The 20,384-nt window shown below is 35.6% G+C and overlaps 2 protein-coding genes across 4 annotated transcripts; one reads left to right on the forward strand and one right to left on the reverse strand.

Annotated features, from left to right (window-relative positions):
* The first annotated feature begins 798 nt into the window (after window positions 1–798).
* On the forward strand, window positions 799–6,928 carry LOC145229718 (angiopoietin-related protein 1-like). Its single transcript, XM_080095050.1, has 8 exons — window positions 799–819; window positions 1,307–1,472; window positions 2,927–3,103; window positions 3,429–3,526; window positions 3,591–3,687; window positions 3,750–3,846; window positions 6,117–6,245; window positions 6,748–6,928. Exons 1-8 carry the CDS (start codon window positions 799–801, stop codon window positions 6,926–6,928), a joined length of 966 nt encoding a protein of 321 aa, XP_079951176.1.
* Window positions 6,929–8,187: 1,259 nt separating this feature from the next.
* Window positions 8,188–19,377, reverse strand: LOC145230222 (uncharacterized). 3 transcript variants are annotated; one of them, XR_013860596.1, is made up of 10 exons: window positions 19,219–19,377; window positions 15,060–15,159; window positions 13,490–13,570; window positions 11,987–12,223; window positions 11,484–11,655; window positions 10,954–11,130; window positions 9,215–9,344; window positions 8,838–8,924; window positions 8,524–8,671; window positions 8,211–8,275 (listed from the first exon to the last, which is right to left on the reverse strand). XR_013860596.1 is itself a non-coding variant. In XM_080095611.1 (9 exons), exons 6-9 carry the CDS (start codon window positions 11,042–11,044, stop codon window positions 8,260–8,262), a joined length of 324 nt encoding a protein of 107 aa, XP_079951737.1. In that variant the 5' UTR covers window positions 11,045–11,130; window positions 11,484–11,655; window positions 11,987–12,223; window positions 13,490–13,570; window positions 15,060–15,292; window positions 19,219–19,377; the 3' UTR covers window positions 8,188–8,259. The 3 variants fall into 3 exon arrangements, 1 of the variants encoding a protein (XP_079951737.1); XR_013860595.1 differs by having other exon boundaries at window positions 15,060–15,292; XM_080095611.1 differs by lacking the exon at window positions 8,524–8,671 and having other exon boundaries at window positions 8,188–8,275; window positions 15,060–15,292.
* Between the last annotated feature and the right edge of the window lie 1,007 nt (window positions 19,378–20,384).

The raw sequence follows: 20,384 nt of genomic DNA on the forward strand, positions 1-20,384 counted from the left end.
TCCGACACGGTTTACAAACTCACCCATTTTATGTGGCTAGCGGGGTAAATACTGGGGTTATCAACAAAAATGAAGTGCGATGCACATCTACATAACGTTATCTACCACCTGTATAAGTTTCATCCAAGTCCATTAAACATTTGATGAAAAAATAAGTCGAACAAATCTTAGGCAGAAAATCACCCATTTTAGGGGGCTAGCGGGGCAAATACTGGGAATTATCAAGACAAACAAAGTGGGATGCACATCTACATAGTTATATCTACCATCTGTGTAAATTCCATCCATTTCCATCAAACATTTGATGGAAAAACGAGTCGGACAAACTTTGGCAAGAAAATGATAAACAATTACAAATCTAATTCACACAACCAGTGGTACCAAAACTTTCATTTGTTTTTAGGCCCTAAAGAAGTGACAGCATCATGTAAGTAACTTCATCTATTCTATTGTGATAATCAAAAATGTTTTGCAATGTTTTAAAGAAAATACCATTGATTTAAATACTTATACACTTAAACAGCACAATTAGAGAACAATTCCAACACAACTTTGTGTGACAAGTGAAAGCAGTTCAGTGTTTTACAATGTTTAGTCTGCTCCGACTATGATGTCACAATCACCCCCGGCAGTCCTGTGGTGATCACTTCACCAAATTTCCCAAACAATTATGGAAACAACCAGAATTGTTGGATGGTTTTGACGGCACCAAGTCAATATAGGATACAAGTCAACTTTACTCGTTTCCAAACACTATGGTGTTGCGATGGTGTTGGGGTGAGTTCTAAATTATACAGAATGTTATGGCAACACTACTTGGTTTCAACTTAATGATATATCGATATGATTTGCATGACTGAGAAGACAATCACACCAAACTCGATATCTGAGATGATCTAAATTCATTCCCAATCTTTTTTGTCCTGTACAACCTTTTAGTCGATATTCAAATCTATTTCCCCCCTACAAATTTAGTTTGCTAACATATCGTTTACATTAACATTTTAATGTAATTCTTTTTTTAATGCAAATTATAAGCTCTATAGCCTCTGATATTCCTCTTTGTACCTCTTGAATATATATCATGAACTTTACTGAAAAATATTTATAATAACTTTCTTTTTCTAAGCTTATATGTGGCAAATGCAGCAATAACACATAGCACAGACAACCAGTAAGAGATTATTATTGTGACACAAATCCCCCCTAGTGGGGAATTCCGCCCTGGTTGGGAACCACTGACCTAAACCATCAACTTTCACCTGCAAGGAAAACGTACTAATCCACTTAACAATATATTCTACAGTTGTACAACTCCAACCGAACAGCAGACAGCGAACTTCTCATCGATGAACTGAAGGGAAGTGTCGGCCAATGTCAAGTGCACCACTCATCCAGCAATTATATTTCTCTCATATTCTTTAGCCTCTCATATCCGACTGCGGAAGGTTTCACAGCAACTGTAACAGCAGGTAATATGCTGGTTTTGTAAACAATTATATACCACAACTGATACATATGGGTAAAATCACTCACATTATTCATCTCAATGGTAGCAGAGTAAAACAATTTCACAAGGTTCATGCAATGTTACTAACTAACTAGAAGGGTGACTTGGCACATTTTGTTGTTGCACATACACTATAACCTATTTTGAAACAGTAATATATTTCCTATGCTTATTTTGTATTGGGTCCCATATTAGCCATCATCTTTTTGAAACCTTAGTTGTTTCTGCAGGCAGAAACTCATGGGTCCTCACACATGTAAAGTTAAAAATAGTGCACTTTAAGAGATAATCATAGTCAACACGCTACCCAAATTTTAGCCAATTCCGACACTGTTTACAAACTCACCCATTTTATGTGGCTAGCGGGGTAAATACTGGGGATATCAACAAAAACGAAGTGCGATGCACATCTACATAACGTTATCTACCACCTGTATAAGTTTCATCCAAGTCCATTAAACATTTGATGGAAAAATAAGCCGAACAAACCTTAGGCAGAAAATAACCCATTTTAGGGGGCTAGCGGGGCAAATACTGGGAATTATCAAGACAAACAAAGTGGGATGCACATCAACATAGTTATATCTACCATCTGTGTAAATTTTAGCCAAATCCATCAAACATTTGATGGAAAACCGAGTCGGACAAACTTTGGCAAGAAAATAACCCATTTTAGGGGGCTAGCGGGGCAAATACTGGGAATTATCAAGACAAACAAAGTGGGATGCACATCTACATAGTTATATCTACCATCTGTGTAAATTTTAGCCAAATCCATCAAACATTTGATGGAAAACCGAGTCGGACAAACTTTGGCAAGAAAATAACCCATTTTAGGGGGCTAGCGGGGTGAATACTGGGGTTATTAACAAAAACAAAGTGGGATGCACATCTACATAGTTATATCTACCATCTGTGTAAATTTTATCCAAATCCATCAAACATTTGATGGAAAACCGAGTCGGACAAACTTTGCCAAGACAATAACCCATTTTAGGGGGCTAGCGGGGTGAATACTGGGGTTATTAACAAAAACAAAGTGGGATGCACATCTACATAGTTATATCTACCATCTGTGTAAATTTCATCCAAATGCATCAAACATTTGATGGAAAAACGGGTCGGACAAACTTTGAGAAGAAAAAAACACAAAAACGAATTCGAGTAAAATCAATATGTGTCCCCTTCAGGGAAGGGGACCCATAATAAAAATTCCGAATGCATATAAGGTACAAGCCAAAGGGCGGACAAAATTTATTTCTGCAGACCACATTTTGCTAAGTGGCAATTTCAAACACAATACGTTTTTAGTTTACTTTCAATAAACTCTTTGACAAAACTGCCCTCTGGTGATATATTTGCAGAATTACAGAAACATTAAGATTATTCCGTGTTTTAATTAAAACGCTTTTGCAGTGATAGGGTGCAGGAGTTTCAGAGTGGCCGAAGGTCGTCTGGTTCCACAACAAAATACCTACGCTACGGGTTCAACGGTTTCTATCGAGTGCAATGAGGGCTTCAGACTAAATGGGGTGAATTCCCGAAGCTGCTCTCAGAGTGGTGATTGGGTTGGAGAAATACCGAGGTGTACAGGTATGTTAGGATTTTACGTCAATGTAAAAACGCAAACAACTAAGTACACTGTTCCAGTGTTGATTAGGTATTTTTAGACAAGCAACACATATGTTTTAGAACGTTTAAGTTGACCGTAAATGTTTCACATAAATGACCTTACCCAAATCGATTGTTAAGGTTTTAGTGGTGCTTAGCAACCAAATAAGCAATTTCAAAACTTTACATATAAATTAAGTGCTTCAAAAATATGCAGTTTAAAGATATACAAATTGCTACTAAATCAAAAATTTGTGGTTTAAAACAAAATCTGGGAGCATTTTGGTGAACAACTTGGTTGCCGTAGAAACTCGATTGCTCCCTGACACCTGCTCTACGTCGTCAGTGAACGGTTACCAGCGATTACGCAACAACAAGAAAGTTGTCTGTGACGAAGGTTGGACGGTAAATCGAAATATATAGAGTAACAACAGCGAGTTGCAACACTCATATATTTCCTGCATGGCAGGTTTTTCAACGACGATTTAACGGAAGTGTGGATTTTAACCGAACCTGGCAGGGATATAAAGATGGATTCGGAAACATGGAAGGAGAATTCTGGCTCGGTGAACAAACAATTTTGTTTAAACGTGTAAATTGAATTTGACTATAACTTTAAACAACCCAGGTTTAGACATAATAAACAGGATGACAAGTGGACATAACTGCATGTTGAAAATAAAGATGACAGGTTTTGATGCCGCAACAGCTTACGCACAGTACAGGTATGATTTCTATTAATAAAATAGTATGCGTTGGGTTCGAACCCATGAAAAAAAACGAGCATCAAATTTATCTGAACTTTAAGAAATAAATGGTATGTAAAAAAATATAGTAAAAATACAATTTAACGTCATAACATACTGTCGGTGGAAATATGTGTGCTAGATTATCCGGTTTCGCCGCTCTTCCTGAGAGTGGGAAAACGCTGCTCCTACTAGGCGTGTAAAAAGTGGCACACCTTCACTTGGTGAAAGAGGCATCTCGCCTGCACAAAAAATACACATTAGTTGGGAAAGTGCTAAAATGTATTGACAAAAAGTTCAATACGTCACAGTATAAAGTTACTGGGTCGGTTCAACGCGCAACTTTTTTCCTTGTGTCGCGCTGGTAAATAGGAAAATGGCAGCCAATGATTTATTATGGCTAATAACAACAAACTGTTTTCATAGGACAGACATTTTAACCCTAAAAATCCACTTACACTTTAATTCGCTTCTCCGCAATCAGCAATCAAACGCTGCTGTTTTATTTTATGGCGGTGTATTTATTCTCGGAAACATATTAAACTTCGGATAAACAATTGCAACTTGTCATAGCTACTATGTTTGCTAGATTAGAGGTGTCAAACTCGTGGGGTTCGGGGGCCACATTGCAGTTTGGAAAATATGCCGAGGGCCGCATGTGATTTTTAATCTAGTTTCATACACTTAAACAACCTTTTCGCTTTGACGGCCGCATTACAGATCCTTATTTCACCAACAGCCGCCAATTATCTGCTGGTTTTTGTTTAAAAATTATCATATATATACACCAACTAAAAATATATCATATATATACACCAACTATTGACGCCGCAAAAGCCCAGATTAATTTCCAACTTGTTGCACAGATTGAACTGCACAATGTGAAGATCAGTTTTAACTGTTTATTATGTCATAATCTATATTGTGACGCCTTTCGTACCCTTTTTTCGCATTGTTTGCACACAAAAGGCCTACAAAAAGTCTGACGCATATAGGCTGGTAATACTGTTTTCCGTAACACAAAATCTGTTAAGGGGAGTTTGAAAATCAAAAGTTTTGGCAAAGGAGTTGTAATTACATCACGGCCGCCAGTACATATAGTTTAATGTGGCCGTACGGCCGCAGGTTGTACACCCTTGACTAGAACGGTTTAATTACTACCGTTTATATTCATAACATATGAATTTGTGTTTATAAATTACATTTCGGTAAATGTGTGTTCAAATAATAGCTTTCACTTTGAAAAGTAAGAAAAAATAGGAATAATTAGATAAAAGTCTGACAAAATTGTTGTTGTGTCGTGGGCCGCATTGGAGGGCTTCGCGGGCCGCGGGTTTGACAGGCCTGTGTTAGATGATATTCAACACCGTCCCAAGCAAAACTAATAAAATGTCTTTCGCAAGACTTTTGCCTGTAGCACCACAAAACTTTTTGTCAATTCGATCGTTAGTTAATTTATTTCCTTTCGTGAGAAATGTTTTAAAACAAGGATGGATTTTGTTAATTCGTTAGCGACAAAGTATTTCCTTTTCACATTCGAAATTATCGTTATTTCGCATAACAAGTCTTTGTATAATACGTGTTAAGTAATCCGGTCATATAAAGGTTTAAAATATTAAAAATGAAAACTAAGTAGGGAAATTCAATTAACTGTTTTGGTCATAATTTTAAAACCTAACCTTTGCAGACTGAATCTTTGATTTATTTTTAGCTTTGTTAAAGATTATTTCGTTATTTATCTGTTCAATAATTACATGGCGTTGAATTGTTTGTTTTCTAAAACGACTGTATTTTAATAAGAATATCCATTTACAAGGAAAATCACATTTAAGTTTTTCCACTCACAGGAGGAACTGCGAAACCGGGAAGAAACAGCGCACCTCGAACAAAATGTTTTTCAACTTTTCTTTGTTTTCACAACTCGAAATCATTTTCCGCACTAGGGCACATAACAGTCTAATGGGGTCATAAATAGGCTATAATAAACAAAAATAAACAGTGACGTGTAAACTTCTATTGTTTTTATAAAGACGCAAAGTGTTGGTGTAGTTTTCCGGTACATGTTTAATGAAGTTAACCACTCGAACCGGTTCGCGGGTTCGGGTGCAGTTCTGATTCGACTTGTTTAAACCTCGTTTTCATAAAACCTGGAAAAACAAAAACCTGAAGGAAAACAAAATGTGTTTTGTTCAGTGAAAGGGGAGCCATAATAAACACAAAAACACCAACAATGTGTTTTGTATTCGCAGTTCGTTTGCAATCGACGACGAATCAGACAATTATCGCTTACATGTTTGTGGCTTCAGTGGAACGGCTGGTGACAGTTTGTATTATCACAACGGAATGCAATTCGCCACCAAAGATCGGGATAATGATCGGTAAATACAGTTTATGTACATAAGTATACAAATATTTCCGCATTGTCAAATGAACAAGATTATTTTTATTTCATTGTAAATTTGTTTTATGACGTCACATTGCAAGACAAAAAGAATTGTGCAGAAACAATTGCACAGATATCATATAAACTACAGGAAAAACACAATGATAAAAATTGCAAAAATAATTTTGACTCAACTTTAAAACTACCTAAATATATAAAAAAAACGAATAAATAAAAAAACAGCAGATAAAACGACTTACTCGTATGTTTAATAATCGAGTTTAAAATCGTTTAATAAAAAAAATCAAAAATACCAAAAAACAAGCCATTTGGTAGTTACCGTATGACGTCATAAAATCATCAAAACAGTATGTGTGATGTCACAACTGATAAAGTAATGGCGCTATTGATTGAAACACACGACTAAATATTGCACTATGTGTTTGTGTAGTTTGTATCGATGTTAAGTTTTATTGGAATATTACATTGTGACACAGGCATGTTGGAGTCAACTGTGCACTTTATTACGGCGGTGGATGGTGGTATTATGCTTGTTTCCAGTCTAAACTGAACGCTGAATGGGGAAGAGGAGGTCAATACCGCAACATGCTCTGGAGACACTGGAAAGGGTTGAATGAAGCGATAAAAGAATCAACGATGATGTTTAAATGCGAATAAAATCAACATTTCTCTTCCAAAGATGAAAATATGGACTTTTAATAATTTTTCCATATTAGTGTAAATTACGTAAATACAATTACCCTGTTAAATAAATTGCTCAAATTTTGCTAAATTAAAAATTCGCATAATTCTACCTTGTAACCGTTAGTGAGTAGGATCTACAAAAGAATAACGAAGATTTTTTTCCAAAAGTGATTTCACCCATTTTGTGCAAAGTAATTTGAATGTAAAAATATATGCAGATAAACTGTATTATTAAAATATGTCCAAAAATGTTTGTATTAAAAACATTGATTTGATTTTGTGAATACAATACACGGCTTAATCAGCACTTGTTAAATTGTATTTGGAGATTTTTGGGATAGCAAAGACAGAATAAGCAGAAGTTAACAAACTTTATTTCAAAATTTCAACTTACTGCACACAATTGACGTAGCTGTGGGAAAGTTAGAAATCGCCGCCATTAAGCCACCAAGTGTTCGACAATTGTAAAAAATGTCGAGTCATCTGCAATCGGTTGCCCTGGTAACGGAGAAATGGTTTGTAACATTGTTGCCATGGTTACGAAAGTTGAAACCGACTTTGTCACTCTTGTCATGGAAACAAATGCAAAGCATCATTTGCTTTCACACCGTTGTCATGGTAACTCCCTTTATTCCTCGGCTGCCCCAACAGCAAAGGGTAAAACGTTATTTCTAACTGGGTCGTCATGGCAACGGATGTGGCGCGTGCGCTGTGGTTGACTTCCGTACATTGTTACGCGAACCGTCGAAGGGAGGCACGAGTTATTTGCAGTGAAGGCACGAGTGTGGGCTCAATAGAAAAAGCAAAAAATACGCCAGTTTTCTTGAGAAGTAGCCTCTTTTTCGAAAGGCTTTTCCAACGTAATACACATAATTGCGTTTGTGTTGCAAATATTATATCAACTTAACTTGCTTGAAGCTGAATAAATTACTAAACTATTATAAACTTCAGCGATTTTGTTACTAACGCTAATTTGCCGTTCTTTGTTATGATGCTAAACACAAACAACTTCCACACATGTGGTCATTGTATACCGGTTGCGTGTTTCAAGAAATTAATACTTATGCTAATACATTCTAAACTTAACTTAATCTAAACTCTGCCTTATCATTATACACTGTTCAGAGGATTTTGTGTCGAGTACCGAGCATCAAAAACCCCGCTGCTCGGTACCTATCTCTAATAAATACTGCCAAGTTGTAGTTTTTTTAAAAATACCTTTTGAGCCTGCTCGATCGCTGGAATCTTTAGTTAGCAAATGTCGAAAAAATTTCACTGCGTCGTCTGGCAGAATTTCATCTCCTTCAGGCCACTCGATGTCTGCAACGTGAAAAACAAATAGGCAACAACAAAATGTCTGGTGAAACATTTAGACAAATTCATTAAAATAATGAACCAAGACTTTCAACCACTCATAAGTTGGTGACGTCAGAATTATGACGTGTTCTTTACACATAAGCCAAGAATAAATCAAGTGCATTTGCGGTTGAATGACCAAAGCGAGATTACTAATCTAAGACTAATCAGCCACAGCAACAGAAAGTCGAATCACAAGCAGCGTTGCCTACCTCGTATGCTGCACATGTCAGCTTAATAGCAGGGGATCGCCAGTTTGACCATCAGCTAACAACTCCTAATATATTTATTCTTTTGTCAGTTGTATAGCATTCGTGCAGGCCAGCAATACAGTATTGTAAAAATCACTGTATACCAGGTCTGAAAAATAGCGACATGAATGACTTTTGGCAGGCAAACCACTAAGCCTGTAGCTCATATGGTGATTTACCCAGGTTATACACCAACCTGATCGAAACCAATTTGGGGAAACGTCACTCCGCAAAACTGTGCACTTTGTCAAAGCAATCACAGTCTTTAAACTTACAGAGTCTGTCTGTTTATCTGCTGGGGTTGCTTGTTGTGCAGCAGGACTTCCAGGCGGCGAACCAACCACTCCATCCATCTTGGAAACCTACACAAAAGTAAACAAACTTAAATAAAAACATTTACAAATATAACATCAATAAAATATCTGGTATTAAGCTATTGTGATTATTAAAATATATGCAGCAAGAGATTTTTAAAGTAGGTCACTAATTACTTGTTTTTGTTGAGTCATGTATTGTTGAGGGGCTTTGTCTCAAGACCAGAAAAAATAATGGCTTATGATAAATTGAAGGCAAAAGCATTTAGCGAACAAAATAATAGCATAAACTTAAAACTTGTTCAACTATGTTCCGGACAAAGCAACAATATCTTTACCTGTTCCTCTTCTCCACTTCCTCTATGAGCTCATCAGTCGAACAACCAGGATCAGACTTTTGATGACGTCCTCTTGACAATCGACATCCAGCAATCCTCCGACAACCACCGGGAGGCAAAAGGGATTCACCTGTCAGTGAAGAAGGAAAATTAGTTGGCAAATTGTGACAAATCGTTATTTCAAAATAGTGTTGGCAGTTTTAAGGTTGGTTAAAAAACAAATTCAAGCTTTTTAGTCCACCACTCGACAAAACAACAGGTGTTTTGGGTCGTCAAAAGTTGTTCGGGTTGGGTGAGATTAATTGTAGTTACGATTTAAATTTGCTTTTTTGCACAGACCTTTATATTTGCAAAATACAATACTGAAATGTCGCTTATTTATCCTAATAGGACTTGCTCGATCAAACGCAAAAAATGTCCAAAAACTGAGTAAAGATTGAAATACTACTAATATTTTTCGCACTCACTTCTGTTTGTGTACTTCATGGTTATAAGTAGTGTTGTACCGAATCGGCGAAATTTCGATTCGGCCGAAACCGAATATTCGGTGGTTTTGCCGAATAAATTCGGCCGAATCAACCGAATCTTTTATGACGTCACGCGAAGTCGTACGGTACGCGTATGACATGGAAAAATAAGTTTTTCTAACTGGCAATTAGTGCAGAATGGCTGTGTTTCGTCCTAAATGTAGTTCTGTGGGGTTTAACATTGCCTCAAGCATGATTTCCAACCCGACAATAAATTACTGATTTTTTGCCTGCAATGGCAAAAACGATACTGTGTTAAAAATATAATAATTGAGGCAATTTTCGTTGGTAATAAGCAGAAAAGACACGTTTACCGCTTTAAATGTGGGTTCGTAAAAGATTCGGTTTCGGCCGAATCGCAACAAATTATTCGGCCGAAACCGAATCTTTGAAAAAGTGGCCGATTCGGCCGAATAAATTCGGCAAACCGAATATTCGGTACATCTCTAGTTATAAGGGCAACTTAACCCAAGTTTGAACTTTAGCCAGCAAAATTTACTTACGTTGCTGGAAGCATCAAGTCTATCAGAGTGGAGTATTGGTGATTAGGAATAATAGTTACCAACTGTCATTGTATTTGCTTCATGCAGCACATGGACCAGCAGAGCTAATTCATTAAGAATGAATTTTAAAATGTTGTAAATTAATTAGAAAAAATGATTTTATGTCATTGATGTTCGGAAGGTATTTTGTTGACGGATCCAAAATTTTGTACATGAACGATTTTAATGCTAGTCTTAGTTGCAGATAAACATTATATTCCAAAAAAGGTAAAACTTTGCAAGGCCATATGACACAGGTTTGTCAATAAACCTAAATTCGAGTGGTGGTTTGTTTGGAGAAATATTTATTGATTTTCTAATTCTTTTTTACCAATCAACGCCCAATCACACAGCAGACTTCTAACCAGCACTTCACCAAAAATACACAGACGTGGTGTTTGATTTTGTGCGCTCGTTTTATTTTATAGCCACAGAACATAGGTATTATATTGTCCAAACTGTTAAGACTGGAGCATGTAGCACCATATATCTACCATATACAGGACAAGAATAAATATTTCATCCCAGGTTTGCAACAACATGCTTAAGACCCTACATGAATGTGTTTGTGTGTTGCAATTACATTTACTAACACAGATCACGATATCTTTACCTCAGTTTTGGTGGAAGCTGTCATTTCTCAATCATTTATTCTTACTTGCCTTATTACCTTTCACACACAAATGAGAAAATCCTTCCTCAGCAAAAACCAGTCCACAGATGTTTTGTTTCGTCTGAATTTGCCAATAGGGTTGTAACATTGACTTTGTCGTTTGATATTAATGTCTTCGTGATCTACTCTACTTTTTTCCAGCAAAACATTAAGGGATTGAAGTAGACGGGCAACCTAAACATTGCAACAAAGATTAGGATCTTGAAATAATACCTGTTTATCAATCTTTTACGTGACTCAAGTGGATATAAAGGGATGTAAATGATCTGGCCTCTTCATACCACTGATGATGGCAAGAGCATTTTAAAAAATGATTGATTAATAGAGTATGTCACTTTTTAAGTCTATTTGGGCCGTTGTTATCCTTATAAGAAGTGTTTCACAAGATACTTACTTTTGCTGAGTCATCTTATGTTTTATAGCTAAAATACCACAACAAATGCCTGGACAATTCTCATGTTTGCAAACTAAAAGATACTAATGCTTCATTAGAGTAGAGAGTTTAAATATGCATAAAAATTGCTCACCTAAAATAGAATCAGTCAAGTCCATCCTGATGACTTTTCTCCCATAAATTCTGTATGTGTTTGATAACCAAGCAGACCATCAGAGTAACAAAACAGTTGTAACAAGTATTCACATTTCTCCATCAGTTTCTAAACACATCCCTCCAATGGTAGTTTCAGTTTTGGTCAAATTCTAAAATTAAACATAATGAAAGAGAACTTTACTGTGTGTTATAAAACACCAAAATAGATTCCAATACAGCATTTTTCAACTTTGTCGAGCTTGCAGACCGATCACATTTTTAACCAAGTTTTACAGGTCTGTGGTTTTATATAATCTAAACAAATCTCTTTTTTTATTTTACTGTTTAAAGTCTTAATGTAGATATATATCATGGCAAATTACAAATATTTTATCTGAAACTCATCAAAAACCTGATGCACCAGCAGTTAAGGAACACCATGTCAAGGAGCTTCATGACTGTTATGTTTCACTACCTCCAAAGTAATTAATTCATATTAACCTTTTTTGCAGTCCATCCACAGATTTGTTTATTATCATTTTGGTAACATCCACTTATTCTCAGATGCCCATATAAAAAAAGCATACTCTGTAGCACCGGAACGAACATGGTGATGAAGAAACTGTTATTTCGTATTGACTAGTGATATAACATTCATGTGAAGGTAATCCAAATGGGCCAGGGATGCCAAAAGTGGGGCAGTGATCCAAGAACCGACCAAACATGGAAGTTTTTCACCTTTTTAACAACGTAACTTGTTAATAGTGTTGTGGTTTTACAAGGCAAAGAAAGTATTATTGCAGAAGAAGCAAAAATTACACAATTTTCACACAAAAATCCCAAATTTAATATGACAGATATTAATATGAGAGTTATAGTTGTTGTTTACAAGCTTGCTACAAAGCCAGGATGAATTTTTAATCCCTTTAATTCAATGCTTAACAATAAGTCAATAAGTTAGAGTTGTACAAAATGTGGCAGTACAGCAGCTTGTCCCAATAGATAAAAGTTTATGCAGCCAGAGCATCTTTTAAAATGCACATACTGGTGACTGTGATATATATTTAATAAACCATGTAGTGATACAGTTGCCTTTGCAGCATTTTGCTTCTTAAGTAACAGATTTCAAGGTCTCAAAACATACATATTACATTCTTAAGAGATATAGAAGTCCATCTGCTAGACCAGTGGTTCTTAACTGATGGGAAATTTCCCACTAGTGGGAAATTTAATGTTTTCGGGGGAAAAATATGAAAGCTTTCAAATAGCAGACTTGGGCACGAGGGTCAAATCCGGCTTCGAATTAACTGTTGAAAGTTACTAAGATTGATTTCATCAAGGTTTACAAAACACATTCAAATTCAAAGGCCGTTTGTTACATCACAGAGAAGACTAAATCATCAATGACTTTGCTTTTGTGCGCGAACAATAGCCTTTCCTTTGTTGATTGTGATGCAATAAATGACTAATGCAAGATCAGACTCTTCAGTATTCCAAAAAGTTTAATCTCTCACAATAGCACTTTTTAAACTAAATGAGATTGCAGTATACCTTCAGGGTCCAGACCAAATCGCTCAACAAAATTATTTTATTTAAAGAATTTTTTTTTGTTAATATGGAGCACAAAACGTAATTATAAAAATAACAGAGTGGGAAATTCGAAGTTGGTAATTGACTTTAGTGGGAAACCACAGCAAAAAGGTTAAGAACCACTGTGCTAGACTGTTTGTATGCATGTTGTTGTATATGAAATCTTAACATGTAGCAATGCGTTGTGATGTGACAAACTGTTAGAAGCAAGTGGTTGAGTTAAGTCTTAGAACCGAGTTACATATCTATCTGTACTTTTATGCAGCAGTAAATGGGATATTGGGAGATAATCCTATTTTCTTAAAACTGAAATTTTCAAAAACATAGGCACACTGGTGGCCGCTGTTGAAATAGGGATCTTATATGTGGGCATATATAGTTAAAAAGTTGTGCATGCTTGCACTATCTACATACCTGCACATGTAGGAGAAACATTGTGTTGTTGCCATGGACATACTGTGTGAATGGCATTGAGTAAACATTCTTTAGAGAAACCTGGGTTATAGAAAAAGATGTATATGTGAATGAGGGACAGAGACAAATGTTTCTATAATAAGGTGGAATACGACAATAAATTCTAAGCCTCCCCCCATAGACCAACATTATATGTAGGATTGGCAAGGCGGTCAATTGACCGTATTTGATCGGTTGACCGGCTTGCCAATCCCACTCTATTTGACCGGTCAAATTTAGTATATATGTACTTTGTTCATCAGAAATAAATGCCCAAAACATTTAGGTGAAACGTTTGCAGTTAAGATCTGCAGCGCAATTACAAAAACATCAATAACTTCTAGCACAGTATGAATAAAAATCGAGTATATTTTGTCTACGAAAGAAGGCAGTTTGCTCATGTCATTGCATTTTTTCAAATGTCGCACTTTTTAATGTAATTTAAAGCAGCTGTGTAAACTTGTAGGCCTACAGTACTTTTTTCTGTAATTGTTAAAAAAATTGTTTGTAGATATTTGGCTTATCATTGCCCTGAGTAATTTTTTTGTGGATTAACCTTAGGTCCAGCCGATTTTTGGAATAAACCGGCAGAATTGCCATCAATAGACCATGTTTATGTGTAATCAATGACCAAGTCTACCATCAGAGGTTCACACATGTTCAGAAGTTTCTTAATACAACCAAACAATAAGTTCAGTAAGTTAAACTATAATTTAACATAGATATAAGTAAAACAAAAAAATAAGTAATTTACTGTTTTTAGGCCCACAGACTGGTAATATCAACAGCCTTGGGATTTTATTGTGAAGTTCAAATAGCTTTTACAGGACAGCAGTTTATCCATTATTTAATGGGTTATAACAGGAGCGCCCGTCAATCATGATCTATTCGTCGATCTCAGACTGGTATCAAGTTGATTGCCAGGGATTCAGAAAATAATTAAAACTAGTTTCTTTGTAACACATGGGGAGAAATGTTGCTGTACGTAGATCACTCTATTTTGCGAAATAATCATTAGAATATTTAAAAAAAATGTTCACACTACAAACACTCAACAGGCACTTTGTTATGTCACAAAAGTAATAGTTGCAGTAGTTATTGTTACTTTAAACTGGCATGTTGCCCGGTTTTTCGAATATTTGTATTTTAAAAATTAGTTTTGGATCAAGTTTACAAATGGATCAAGCTCAATGCACTGTAAAAACAATAATACCCAAAACACGATAAAAACGTCAAACAGGGTTCGGAAAAATTCAAGTTAACCTTGGTAATAAACACAGTCTTGCATTGTATTTTTATTTTTTATAGGAATAGTAGATCACGAGCGTTTGAATACCTTAAAAGTCAATCTCGAGTCAAAACAGGTTGGGTATTTCAAGGGTGAAATATTGTGTTTAACAACCTTTGCCTGGCAAATACAAAACTTGTAAAGCTGAAAAAGCTTTTACAGAACAGCAGGTAATCACTTATCTAATGGTTTACAGCTTTAAAGTCTATAATATAAAACTAAAATTATCAAGTCAAAACTAACCTTTCAGACCAGTTCATCTTCACCTGAATGATGTTGTTGTTATTGCCACACATGTTTTTTCTCCTGAATGACTCAGCCTCGGAGAAATAGAGCATTCTCACTGGCATCAAAAGAAACATGGTGATTAAGAAATGATGGTTTCTTGACAAGTGATATAACACTGATGTGAGGTAATCCAAATGAGCCAGGTAGGCCAGAAGTTAGGTGATCCACAGGTTAAACAAACAAGTTACCTGAACATAAAATGTAACATTATGGTAATGTTGTGGATTCACAAAGCACTTTGTAAAAGAATAAAATCTTAAATCTAACAATAAACACTGCATAAACATACAAGTAATTGTTGATCATTAAAAGCTTTCTACAGGGCCATCATGAATCTCAAATCGTGTCAACAGTTAACAGCTTTTGTTAATGCATTCATGCATACACAAATTATTACATATGTTGACAATGAGTAAAAAAAAACATGTTTTACTTTTTTGTGATTTCCCTCCCAAAAATTATGATTTTGCAACAATGTAGTGAAGAATATGTGAGATAACAGCTAAAGTGGGTATCAAATATAACAGATTAGATACTGTGTAGGATGTGGTTCATAGACAAAATTCTTTTGGAGTTTTATAAGGTTTTTAAATTTATGTCCACCAAAATCAACAAAAGGACTCAATAAACAACTCTGGCACTGCCTAAAGCTTAACATCCCCACTGAAGTTAACAGGTGATAGAATTAATTATTAACGAGTATTCAATTGGCAAAAATTGTTAAAGCTTTTACATTTTCAGACTTGCAGCTACTTTACACCAATTAAACTGTATCTACAAGGAAAGTGTGCCTGTTAATGTATATATTTATTACATCATCAATAGATACTGGCATCAACAAGTATTACTGAATTCAGTTAAACTAAGTCCCAATAACACAGATCGAAAACTTGCAGCAAACAATTACATGTTTAGTAGTGATGGGATGATACCAGGTTTTGAAGCGAGTACTGATACCGAGTACGAGTACCACATGTATATACCTTCGATACCGAGTACCGAGTACGATTACCGAGTACTTAAGTGTAGTGTTGTACTTAGTTGTATATCATTGGCTAATTTATCTGCCATGGTTATGGGGCACACACACATAAGGAAAAGTGTAATCTCCATGTGATAGCGAAAAAGATATACTTAAACTGGCGGAACTTTTTTCCAATTTTGTGCTTTTCCAAGCAAATATTGGCCAAAAGTTGCCTGTATTCTTATGGTCTAAATCGGCCTTTGTTACTCGCACGTTGGTGTCGAAAACTGAGACAAAATATTTCGATACCGAGTACGAGTATCCATACCACTGAAATCGTTCGATACCGAGTACCAAGTACCGGGTACTCGTCCCATCACTAATGTTTAGCCTTATTAACAATATAACATCAAAACTTTTCAACAATTCTTGTCATATTCAAAATTGTTCTAAAGCGAAATCAGTTTTGTTACTTTTAAAATGAGATCACTGAGCATTTAGCAAGGAATCAGACAAGCTAAAAACGTCATCAGCACCTACACAATGCTCCATTTTTAGCAATTTACTGACTCAATACAACCCTTGTTATGTCATAATTGCTGTTTAGAATACTCAGACAAACAATACAAATTACATGGTATAGGGCAGGAAAGGCGAACCTTTTTAGTTGAATGGGTCAAACATGATATCAAAATTCGGAAAGAATACAAAGTGGGTCACAGATTTTGTTGCATGTCAATTCTAAGATGCTTGTTGTTGCATCTTTTCTGCAAGTCTTGCAATCCTAGGTAGTTTTCAGTTTAATACACGCAGCAGTCATATCTGAGCTGATTTCTGGCACTTGGTTGTATGAAATTCATGAGTGAAAACAAGGATTCGCATGAATATGTGGAACCGAACTGCGTCAATAAAGTTACAACAAATCGTTTCAAGTTGTACGTTTAAATAAACATATCTGTTGCCTAACAATTTACTCAACAATCGGTATTTTAAGACAATAGACAATGTGGTAAAGGGCTTAAAGTTTTTAAAACTGTTATGTTGCTTTTTAATCTTGGAAATCTGGTAACCCTACCTACAGTAATCAGGATAAATTTTTAAAACTACAAGTGGATCACTGGAATTCACGTGGTGGGTCACTTTGTGACCTGCAGGTCAGTGGTTCGCCATCCCTGGTATAGGGCATACTGGGCCTATTTAAACTATTATTACACAGAAAAATGTGGGCAATGCCATTGCCAATTCAATATTATGGCACATTGCAATAAGGGGTAATTTGGCAGGTGGCGTTTGAAAGGTTGCTGAACCTTCAAGTTTCATTACGTTTAGCATTTCTGGCCTAAAAGGCCAGGATAAAAGAAGAAGTCTGTTAGTTGCATACCAGTTGATTGTACAATCCAATTAATTGCATAGAATTTGTGAAACTGTTTGAAAATCATCCAGTTAATCGAATAATAAAGCTCAAAAAATTGGTTATGAGATCACCTAGGTCTCGATTGTGCCGAGGTAAAAATATCAGTTATTCCAAATTCATCTCTGCATTTGATTGCGCCCAAAATATCTGTGATGTTAAAAAAAACTGAATCTGGAATCATTATTCATTGCCATACGAGGTAAATAAAAAACTAGATATAATGTATTCCATATGTCGTTGTACCAATCAATTTCACAATGAGTACCTTTGACAGAACTGTTTAAAACCCTGCTATATAGAAATACTGGGAACAGCCGTTTGATTGGTTGTGACACATTCAATGGGCCTGGCATATCATAATTAAAAAAATAAGTTTGCAGTGATCGCTGGTCTCCATGGACGCTTCAGTGCTAATCCCAGTATAAATATTTTAATCTTAACTGATCAATGGTCAATTTGGAGATCCCCTACTACAAAGCTGACATGCACAGCATACAAGACAGGTAACAGTTCTTGTGATTCAAATTTCCACAGGTTTATCACTGAGTCTGTGTAACTCAGTTGGCAGAGAACAAGTCTCTGGAAAGTCAAGGGTTCAAATCCCACCGCATATGGGAATGCACAGAGACCAGCTTGCGTTGAGTTGGGTTTATTTCGCTTGGTAAAAGAAAACATAGCGACACAATAGCCCTAAAACAATCACCAAGCCGGAAGCTTGATTCGTTTTAATGTCTTTAATGAGCTTAGCGAACTTTGAACGATCATGCTTCATATGCTTTTTCAGAAATTATTCCAAACTTATTCCAAGGCTTCTCAAAAACAATTCGGTTCGGCCCGGGTTTCGCGTCAAAATTCACGACCGTTTACAACTCTGCTGCTATAACCTACTTGCTTTAAATCTTAGCCACTGCTTAAATACAACAAATATATACATAGACATCAACAGCACAACAACTGTATAGTGCAAGAAACCAATAACATACGACAAATAGAACATTTGTACGCAAGACTCTGGGTTAAACGGGGCTTAACTAAAATTTAAACTTTCATTGATATTGTATAAAATGCACGATTTTACATTTGCAAACAGATAAGTGTAAAAATGTGCAAGCTTTTTTTATTAAAGGTCTGCATTGTTTTTGGTCAAACTAAAAAGATGTTGTAAAATGTCAGAAATTTCGACCAAGTCGGCACAGCTTAGGGAAATGGAAGCTCTTTAAAAAAAAACATAAAACATTATTATTTCGTGGCGTTCATATTTGGCAAAGTTAAAAACAAAACTCCCTCCCAACTGAGAAAAATTATTCTGAGATAATGTTTTCCACCACTCATTGTACGACAGACACATCTGATCTATGTAAGAAATGGTAATATCAACCATTATTTGATAACTCAAGTTTTGCTAAAACCCAAATTTAGCCTAATGAACTGCGAGTCTTTAATATGATGACAAAGCGACAATATAACAAAAAAATTTAAAAGCCCAAGAACCACAGTTGTGGAATTTAAGCACATGCAAACCACCTGACTACTTCAAAATTCTAGACACAACACTGGACAAAAAATATGCTGAAAAACAGATGCCAATGAACTACAAAATACTAAACCAAATGTTTTTGTTTGAAATCTGTTTTATCAAGTGAAAGCGGATTATAGCACATTTTAGTGACAGGCAACATGCTAAACTACATTTACTTTACGGTGTCAGCTAAAAACTAACATGAAAAAACAGTTACCTTAAAACAGCATCAGAAAGTTGAGATTGCTTCACATAAGTAATAAATCCATATGTGCAGAGCACAGAGCCATTTGGCTTAATCCACGATCTATTTAACATTATAGAGTTGTTGCAATATTAGGAACAGTTTAAACTAAACCTTGTTCAATAGGTTGCTCGTTGCTGTGAAAAAAAACATATAAAAGGTAACAATTATATTTAATGCAGACATAAAAAAATTGATACCAAAATTTGTTTCATATGATTTTTCGCTGTACACTTTCTGTTTTTTACCTTTTCAATATCCAACTACTAAAAATTTTTTACATAAAAAATGATTCTAAATTTTCGGCTAACCAACTTTTTTGAGCCACCTGCCATAAAAAGTGCGTATATCTTTTAATTAATATTCAAAGAAATAAATGCCGTTTATTGAACCTATCGTCGACTCGTAGTCAATTCGTCTTCAAGTTGATTGTTGGCGAACAATAGTGTGAGATTTTTCTGGGGTAATCCCCAAGTTTTGCCGCGCAAATAAACTAAAGTTAATAACTACAACAATCGTTTTTTTAGGATTTTTAGAAAATACAACCAAATGTCGCATGATATTTATTTGCAAATAAAGGCACAAATAATACATTAAAAACAGTTGGTCATTTAGTTTTGTGAAAAAAAATACTTGCGAAATTCAAATCGAACGCAACCGTCTACAAAGCGCATCTGAACCAAAAACGATTGCGCAACGTTTTCTCACCAGGAGGTTTTCATTTCACGTTGGATGCTCGGCGTTATGTGGGGTAAGTTTTTTGAATTGTTTTTTTTTTGCATACGTTAAGTTACATTAAACGCAAGTACATAAAACTATTTGCAAAGAGTAAAAATAAGAACTTGGTACTTAATGTAATAATGCTAATAGAAACTTGGAATACATCTAATCATGTGTATATTTGTTTGTAGAACCTTTGTATATCTGCGACGTGTCCAGCTTGCATTCATTCATCGTCAATCAACCAACATCTCAACTTCAAATATTTAATTGTATGTAAATGTAGGAGTCTGTCGTGGGTCAACTGGGTTTTCGGAACTGATAGGCCTAACTTAGGCTAACTGGCGCTAGGGTGAGTGACCTATTCTTTGCCGAGGAGGACCCGTGAAGGAAGTCTTCCTCGGTGGTCAAAGATAGGC

This window comes from Phallusia mammillata, chromosome 5, assembly GCF_965637545.1.
Source record: "Phallusia mammillata chromosome 5, kaPhaMamm4.hap1.1, whole genome shotgun sequence".
Taxonomy (NCBI): domain Eukaryota; kingdom Metazoa; phylum Chordata; class Ascidiacea; order Phlebobranchia; family Ascidiidae; genus Phallusia; species Phallusia mammillata.